Genomic DNA, 8549 nt, shown 5'->3' with positions numbered 1-8549 from the left:
TCTTAACCTTTATCTTGACAGCATCAGATGGAGAAGGGTTCAAATCCAAAGCAGTGCCGAAATGTAACACAGCTTTGTCATATAGCTTTAGTTGTTTGTATATATTGCCAAGCAACGCATGGACACTGCTCTCTTGAGGAGCACATTCTTTGAGCTCTTCTAAAACTTTCTGGGCTTTGTGATAATCACCGAGGCTGGCTAATATGTTAGCCTTGTAATACTTTGGGAGCGGATTCTTCGCATCAGTGAGTCTAGCCTTCTCCATCATATTCAACGCCTCATCGTTCTTCTGCAAAATATTATCTCAACCTTAATAGATTATCTCTGAACTATTATCTTTCTGCCAAGCTTAGTTTCACAGATAAATCTGAACATCACATAGTCATCAAGAGTAGTATATGATATAAGTAAGACTTGATGGGGAAGAGCGTATATCATGTACCAACCTTTGACTCATGCAAAGCAATTCCATAGTAACACATGATGATTGAAGATCTTGGATTTATTTTTAGAGCCAGTTGAAATTGGTGCTGCGCAAACTCAAATTTCTCCAGATGAAGGTAGGTCATTCCTAGACCGTACCAAGCATTATAGTGTCTTGTATCTATGCTCAGTGCCCTCCGGTAGCATCTCTCTGCACCCTCAAAATCTTCCAATGCAGCAAACCTGTGAAGCCAAGGTGAGACCGTATGTTATTACTGTACATGCATGGTTATATGCAGAGTAAGACACACAGAGAGACACATAGAAAAGAATTGTACTCGTGACCACAAAGGGTGTGCGCATATGTGAATCTTTCATTCAGTTGGATAGCTCTCTGAAACATTTTGAGAGCAGAATCATGGTCCTTACGCAAACTGTAGCAGTTCCCAACAGCACACCTGCAATTCACATTGCTACCACAGTCATTACAGAAAAAAAATCCAAGCAAAGAAAAACTATGCAGTTTCAGATTTTGAGATGATCTTATGCTAAAAACTGGTTTCTATCTACGGTTTGTGGTTAAAGCCTGTAGGTATTAAAGTCTTAACACAGACACATGTGGTTGATTATAAGAATGATACCAGGATTCTGGAGATAGGCGGTCAACTGAAATCAGCTCCTGAGCCAGATAGCCCAACCTCATCTCTTCTTTCAGGTGCTTCAAAAACAAAGACACGAAATCACTAAAAGTAAAACAATAACATTGAATGCTGACATCGCAACAGGTAGTTTTCACAGTCAACATCATGTTCAAGGGTTAGTTCATGGTATATAGCAGGAAGATTTGTAAATATTGATAACATCTCACATAAAGAACCGTGGAGTACGTATCCATTCCTTCCAAAGCATAAGGATACTTTTGATGAGCAAGAGTAAAGGTTGAGTCAGCGTTGAAGTAGTCTTGTAGCTCAAAATATGCTTTTCCAACCTGTGTCAAAACGTTTCTCATTTTTTAATTTCAGCGCGAACGAAAGGAAAATAGAAAAGGGTCAATTAACTAATATGATCATTTAAGCTGGCTTAAATGTCCAATAAAACAGCGATCAGAAAAGCTACTCATATTATCACCTGCACGAGAACCCAGTGTGTATTGTATTGTTTCAGAGATAGCTTTTGATATACCAACAAAGCTTCCTGCAGTAGTATCAAATTTTGTTATTTTGGATTCGACATCGATAGTTTAACTATTAGGCAGAGTATTCAAGTTGAAGAATATGAACCCATACGCACATTGTCTTAATAAAGTACCTGACAATTGTACATAAGTAAATGCCTGTGGCCATTTCCAAGAATCTTCAGAAGGTTTAGCACTTCCGAGATTCCAGAAATGAGGCTGGAACTATCAGGGGAAGATTCACTAGGATTTTTATTTTCCTCATCATCAACAGAGCTTCCAATGTCACTTATAGACTGGCCTGACGTTGTCGCTAAATCATTTAAGAAGAACGGTATCAGGAACCGCCGGACACATGGTCAAGTCTTATTGTCAATTTGTCATATAAAATACTTAAGCTACCTAAATACTTTTGCATCATTTATTCTAACTAGAGATCTAACTTTTTCCTCAAAAGAATTCAAAAATTATAACCAGTTGATGCTCTGTGGCTCGGTTGGGAAAACATAAAAAAATATAAGAGGAAAACGTTACCTTCCTTGCTGCTTTGGATTCGGCATTTTTCAATCATCGAGGAAGGAGAAGGTACACAGTTTGACTCGGAAGGTGAAAGATGTAACCGATAGGAATCTTTACCAAATGACTGCGACATAGGAATCTTTTTCCTTGCTGCTATTCTAGCACTACGGCGACGGCCAGACCCTTCTGTAGCCTTCAAGATAGGGAAAGTAAAAGAAGACCAATAAATCAAGTAGCTTTTGATGGTCCAGCCATAGAGCTAGAAGATAGAAACAAGGTGGCGAAGCTCTATGTTAAGATATTTGCAATGCTAGATGATCACTTTTCGCATATGCACTAATGAGAAGACGCTTATGCAAAGAAAACAAGGATTGAAAGCACTTAGAACTCATTGCAGATATAAAACCTCTGCTGACATTTCTTCACTAAATTTTATTCGGCGCCCTCCATGTACAGACATCAAAGATCCTTCCACTGCTGAACGAAGCATATTCTTATGAAGCAGAGGTGGTGGAGCATCCAATACCTAAACAATATAGATAATTAGAGATAAGGACGCTTCTTAGAAACTTTTCATTACCTTATGAAAGGAATAGGTCATGAAGCAGATTACAGACATTCAACAACTCAGGATATTAAGCTAGAAACAGAAACTAATACGTTCTCAATCTAGCTCGACTTAATTATATCACCTGTGAAATCACCGGAGAAGGTGTGTTCAAGTCCCATCCATTTGTATTAAGTTGCCTGTCAGTATCTGGCGGAATATCTGCTCCAAGCTGCCTAATTTTCGGATCTTGTTGGTTCTCTCCTGGAACATGTTCTGTTCGCCATAAACTTGTATCTCTTGAGGCCTTATCAGAATCTGTAAGCTGGTCTATGTTTGCTCCTTCTGAGAAGTTTATTCTTTGCGTGACAAAAGTTTCCTGAAGACGCTGGAAAGCACTATTTCCGAAAACCGTTGAGGCTTCTTCAGCGGCACCTGAAAAGGTAATCACAGAACGCCATTGCAAAGAAATAAATCTGTTTCCCCAGATTTCCAGATAGAATAACCAAAACATAAACTGATAAATACATAACTCATACAGAGCTTTCACTTACCTAAACTACAAAGTTCTCTATATGCTTCCCAACACAATGGATCAAATGACAATGCCATCCTAAACTGTTCTATTGAGCTGTTCTTCCTCCCAGCATATCTGGAAGCATGAACCAGAGAGTAACAGACGTCAGAAGCTAATACTATCAGCCTTAACAAATGGAACATATTGAGGGTTACAAAAAATCCATATAGACTGCCAATATTGTTGTTTTTCTCTCTTTGGCATTTGGATTCTGAAGCATACTTAGACTAAAGATGAACTGCAGCATAGGAAAGTTGTTCCATTGCAGTAAAAGATGCAGTAAATTAGTAAGCTTGTTACAGAATCAGTATACAAAAGACAGAGAAGTACTACATAAGAGAGCCAACAATATCTTATATAGAACTTGCAAAGCAAAAAAGCCGTTACCTATATACAAGACCAAGAAGATAATGCCCAGCTGCACCACCAGGAACCTGCATGTTAAAAAAAAAGCAGTAGTCACTAGTCAGCAATCGCCAATTTTCACTCCCCAAAAAAAGACAGTAACATCCTTGCCACTGAAAATTCAACAGAGGTTTCTCAAAATTTAGTTTGGAAAATCAAGTGAAAAAAAAAAAGCAATGCCATATACTTCATCAACATAATCTTCACTAGGCAACAATGCGGTTTCAGCCTCTCCAAGAAGATCCAACTTAAAGCATGAGAATGCAAATAAGTACCGTGACTGAGGCGTTTTCGAACCTTCAATTTTCACAATGTAAAAAACACAAGTTTAGTGTTTCAAAACATATGTAAACAAATCAATTCATGAAATGGTCAAAGTTAGAAGAATGCAAATACCTTTGAGGATATAATAAGCACTATAAGCTTGACTGTTACTCAAATAACACCTAGCTAACAATTGCAAGTTCACCTGCATAATGAAAACTAGTTGCTCACCAGAATCACAGAACAAGAAATAACTAAAGAACAAATCTCAAATTGGCTAATATCTCTACTGAAACATAAACCTAGAATTCGAGATACGAATACATAACTGAGAAAACGAAGAACAAAAATTCACAAAATTAAGCCGGAGATAATAAAACAGTTCAGTCAAATTGAAGAACTCATAAATCAGACCCTCTCGATTCCAACTGCATCGGAAAAAAAAAACCCCCAGAATTCGACACCGTCTAAATCGAGAAATGTCTACTCTGGGTCAGAGCTAGGTAGATCGGATCAGACCGGAAGAGAAATTGAAACAACAATGTGATGTGATCGAAGCTATACGATTTCGAAATTGGGATACCTACCTCAGAGGGGAATTCAGCGAGGAGACGTTCGCAGAAGAAGATGGCATTTGTGAACATAAACTGGCTAAGGTTCTTCTCGACACAATTCGCCAGTAGATTCTCCATTTTTTCTGATGAGACGACGAGACAATCGATGTGTCTCTTCCTCCTCGGAGGCTGTGTAAATGTAAATGTCTCCTCGTCTAGCAAATCGCGCGCCGCTAAAGTTATTTCAAAAGCTTTTGACCTTTCTCACGCGATGAGCGTGTGCGTGTTTTTCTGAGTTGTGTGACCCAGAGTGCCCCTTCTGCTTTTTGGCGGACACCACACCACAAGACCACGTTTGGCGTTTTAAGAAATAAATCGCGTTTTAGTATAGATTTGAACTTTGCAGAAATGGAAATAAAGAAATTCGAAAATGAAGGGTAGAAGACACACGAAGTGAAGTAAGATTTGAAAAAAGAAAAAAGAAAGATTTGAGAGCCCCAAATTAGTAAAATTTTCACACAAAGACAATTTGTACCGAACTAACGACGCAATTATATTTTATAAACCGTTGGAATAAAGTGGGAATTTTTTGTTTTCATCTTTTAAACTACGATGTATTTCTGGCTTAACGATTTAGCTTCTCCTTTTTCTTTAGGAAAAAAAAATCTATGAAAGCAATCTCAGAACCTCTCTTTAATTAAGTCAAGGATATGCTGCCAAAAAAAAACAATTAAGTCAAGGGTAAGATGCATTCATGATATAAGAATTTTAAGGTTGCTAACTATGCTAGAGATTTGTGTTTATTATATTAGGATGCTAACAATGCTAGAGATTTGTGTTTATGTTATCGATTTAAATCCTCATACTGCATATTTATTAATGACATGAAAAAACTTATTACAACTTACAAGCTTACAACTATTTTAATTTGACATCATTATGGATGATTAATGACATTAACCCTCTAGGCTCTATCCCAAGTGCCATTCAATTTTCTATGTTGAAGAAAAAAACCTATGGGCCGAAAACTTTCGGATAGGCCCACGTCTAGTTCATAGAACACGGCGCTATCCTGCAAACGCGAGGCTAATTTCGTCACTTACAGTAAGGCGCTTGAATTTAGCGATTTTAGAATCTTTTGGTTCTAGGGTTTCATCATTGTCTTCCCTCCGCGCCCATAAGCTCGAAGCTGAGCTTTTTCTTCAGGGAATAGGAACACCAATCATCATCTGCATCCTCAGGTTTGCTCTATCTCTCTCTATTGATCCATTAGATAGTGTATTTGCTCTTGTCTTTCGATTATTGGCGTGAATCTTACTGCCTTCTTCTTTGATTTAACGATTCGAGTTTGAAATCCAGTGATTAGTAATTTCAATCCCAAGATTCGTCAATTTCGAAACGAGGGTTTTGCTTCAACTATGAAATCTTGATCTTGCCGAGCTGATTAGAGTAGCTTAATTGATGTTGATTAGCTTTTTTTTTAATGTAATTGTGCTCAAAACTAATCGATTGTTGTCTTTGCAGGGAGATAAATATGAGTACTACAGCTCACAGGACTCCAAAATCAGGGAGGCAGTCTCTGCTTTTTCAAGATTTAGCTTCTCCTGTTTCAGCACGGAGAGGGAAATTCTCAAGCCCGGGACAAGCAGCTGCTGTATCTGCACTATGGCGTGAGAATTTCGGAGGATCAGATCTTCCACCACCTCCAATGTATACTTTGGATGACCGGTCTGATTTCTCTCCTGAGTCAGGTATTGCAGACTACTCAGCGTCTCCAGATGCGAAATCTGACAAGAGAACGCCTTTCCAGAGTTCTGGGAAAAATATTGTAACTCCTGGTAAAGGGAAGTTGGAAGCAAGCCCGTCTTTTTCTCTACTGAATGCACAACAGAGTGGGAGTCCGAGTTGGTGGTCGCAGTCAAAGGCTGGTGGTAGTAGTAGTATGGAGCAGGATGATAAAGGGAAGGGATCTCCTGTTGAAGGTGTGGTTCAGCCTGGTGCATTGGTTACTCTTCCGCCGCCAAGAGAAGTTGCTAGGCCAGAGGTTCAGAGGCAGATCATACCTACTGGAAACCTTGATGAGGAAGAGTGGGTCACTGTCTACGGGTAAGGCCGTTTTAGCTCTAGTGCTCTTACCTCTGTTTCTCTGTAGTATTACTTTGGTGTTGCAAATGTTCTTGTTTGCCAACATTCTTGTGTCTCTGAAATTCGAGTTACATGGTTAGTAACTGGCACTTAGTAGTGTTATTAAGTGCCTTGTCTGGTGTATGTCCCCCATGTTTTCGATCTTAGAGAAATGTTCCTAATAATTGCTGTGTTTACCTCTTCATTTGTCAACCATCATGTGTCTATGAAATTCTAGGTTTACCAAGTACTTAAATTATGCTAATGATGCTCAAATATCAGCTTTTGATTGTGATTTTATTTTTGGGCATTGTAGATTCTGACTCTTTATATAGATCATAAGTGCCTTGTCTTGTGTTTGTCTCCTATCTTTTCGATCTTAAGAACTGATCATGAAAACTGCTCTCAGATTTTCTCCAGGTGATACAAATTTGGTACTACGGGAGTTTGAAAAGTGTGGTATGATCTTGAAACATGTTCCTGGTCCAAGCAATGCCAACTGGATGCACATCCTTTACCAGGTTACTCTTCTTCCCTTTAAACCTGTTTGATGCATGATGATAAGCATTCATAGTTATTCTAGACTAGTCATCGTACATGATAATCTAATCAAATCTTCTTTATAAAGGAAACAATGAAACTGAACAATAGTCTGTGTATATGATGCAGAACCGGTCTGATGCACATAAAGCGCTGAACAAAGGTGGGATGATGATAAACGGAGTGGTAATAGTAGGAGTGAAGCCAGTAGACCCGATACAGAAGCAAGCGTTAAACGAGAGACTCAACAACCAAGGATTCACGCCTCTACCTCCACCATTATCCACCAGAGACACTGCTCGACCCTCATCTCGTCTTCAGTACTTGCAAAACGGTAGCGCTTTCTCCCCTCAAACCAGCGGTGGTGCTATGGCCTCCCCATCGAGGTCGATGGTCGCAAAGGTCTACGACTTGATGTTCGGTGTTTAAAGCTTCTTTGGTTGTCATTTCCCTAGTGGCTCATCTATACACAAGATTATTTGAAGTTTTTGAGAGCAGAGTGGGTAGGTAAATTTAGAGCGTGATCAAAATTCAAATTGTGAGAGGTGTTTTCCAAAAATTGTCTTTGTATTGACCGACAGCTAAAATTCGGTACAAATCTGATTATGAAATATATAAAAAAATCTTCTCTTCTAGCTGTTTTATTGTTGTTTGTATTTGAGCAGACTGAGGTCATTCCTCGTGCAGAACGAACACTGATTACATAAACCTCACCTGAGAAGCCTCACGGGAAGTGTTTTGAACTTCTCACTATAAAGCTAGCCACGTGTCTATCATGTTGAGCTTATAAATCCCGTCTGTGGCGTGGCGTGGCTCTCGTGTAAATTAATTACATATTACAAACTCAAAATGGCGAAAGCAGCAGAGCAGAAACAAAAGTCGACCGTTGTGACTGAAGAAAAGAAGCTTGATATCCGCGACGTGGTGCACACAGCCACCACTTACGGCAGAAGACGCAATGACGTGGCAATGGTTGCGCTAAGAGCTATGTGCATGGCTGTATCGGCGGTTGCTGTGACGTTAACGGTGACGGCACGCGAGACTAGCATGACCACTCTCTACGGTTTCGAGTTTCAGCTCCACGCCGTTTGGTCTCTCTCAGATTCTCTAATGTAAGCCAAATTCCAATTTCATAGTAAATCATAAACGTAAGTGAACAAGTGTGACATATTTATTTGAATGCTTTAAACAGATATCTAGTGGTGGTTTCATCTGCGACGGTTCTTTACTCGTTGCTCCAACTTATCACAAGTGGAACAAGACTGATGAGAAAATCTCCTGTGATCCCGACAAGAACACAAGCATGGTTTTGCTTCGTTGCAGATCAGATATTTGGATACGCGATGGTGAGTGGAGGATCTGCGGCTCTAGGAGTAACGAATATGAACAGAACAGGAATCAGACACATGCCTCTTCCAAACT

General features: G+C 39.4%; 3 protein-coding genes across 4 annotated transcripts in view; 2 read left to right on the top strand and 1 right to left on the bottom strand.

Moving 5' to 3' along the window:
• LOC104765469 (cell division cycle protein 27 homolog A) overlaps positions 1 to 4786 on the bottom strand; it is a 6468-nt gene extending 1682 nt beyond the window's left edge. For both annotated transcript variants that reach the window (XM_010489186.1, XM_010489185.1), the window contains exons 1-15: positions 4497 to 4786; positions 4042 to 4114; positions 3833 to 3942; positions 3628 to 3674; positions 3218 to 3315; positions 2809 to 3098; positions 2523 to 2642; positions 2132 to 2309; positions 1732 to 1910; positions 1552 to 1617; positions 1292 to 1411; positions 1065 to 1141; positions 762 to 881; positions 447 to 666; positions 8 to 289 (exon numbers count right to left, since the gene is read on the bottom strand). In XM_010489186.1, coding sequence (XP_010487488.1) covers positions 8 to 289; positions 447 to 666; positions 762 to 881; positions 1065 to 1141; positions 1292 to 1411; positions 1552 to 1617; positions 1732 to 1910; positions 2132 to 2309; positions 2523 to 2642; positions 2809 to 3098; positions 3218 to 3315; positions 3628 to 3674; positions 3833 to 3942; positions 4042 to 4114; positions 4497 to 4601 — 2085 coding nt within the window. In that variant the 5' untranslated portion in view covers positions 4602 to 4786. The remainder of the gene's footprint in view (positions 1 to 7; positions 290 to 446; positions 667 to 761; positions 882 to 1064; positions 1142 to 1291; positions 1412 to 1551; positions 1618 to 1731; positions 1911 to 2131; positions 2310 to 2522; positions 2643 to 2808; positions 3099 to 3217; positions 3316 to 3627; positions 3675 to 3832; positions 3943 to 4041; positions 4115 to 4496) is intronic.
• On the top strand, positions 5558 to 7771 carry LOC104765468 (nuclear pore complex protein NUP35). The gene is made up of 4 exons (XM_010489183.1): positions 5558 to 5704; positions 5988 to 6569; positions 6997 to 7108; positions 7257 to 7771. The coding sequence occupies exons 2-4, from the start codon at positions 5998 to 6000 to the stop codon at positions 7554 to 7556; spliced, it is 984 nt and encodes a 327-aa protein (XP_010487485.1). The 5' UTR covers positions 5558 to 5704; positions 5988 to 5997; the 3' UTR covers positions 7557 to 7771.
• LOC104765467 (CASP-like protein 3A1) overlaps positions 7824 to 8549 on the top strand; it is a 1920-nt gene continuing 1194 nt past the window's right edge. Inside the window, exons 1-2 of the mRNA XM_010489182.2 lie at positions 7824 to 8239; positions 8320 to 8533. Of these exons, the coding sequence (XP_010487484.1) occupies positions 7977 to 8239; positions 8320 to 8533 (477 nt within the window). The 5' untranslated portion in view covers positions 7824 to 7976. The remainder of the gene's footprint in view (positions 8240 to 8319; positions 8534 to 8549) is intronic.

This window comes from Camelina sativa, chromosome 19 (genome assembly GCF_000633955.1).
Source record: "Camelina sativa cultivar DH55 chromosome 19, Cs, whole genome shotgun sequence".
Taxonomy (NCBI): Eukaryota; Viridiplantae; Streptophyta; class Magnoliopsida; order Brassicales; family Brassicaceae; genus Camelina; species Camelina sativa.
This window is presented reverse-complemented; position numbering and strand designations above follow the sequence as displayed.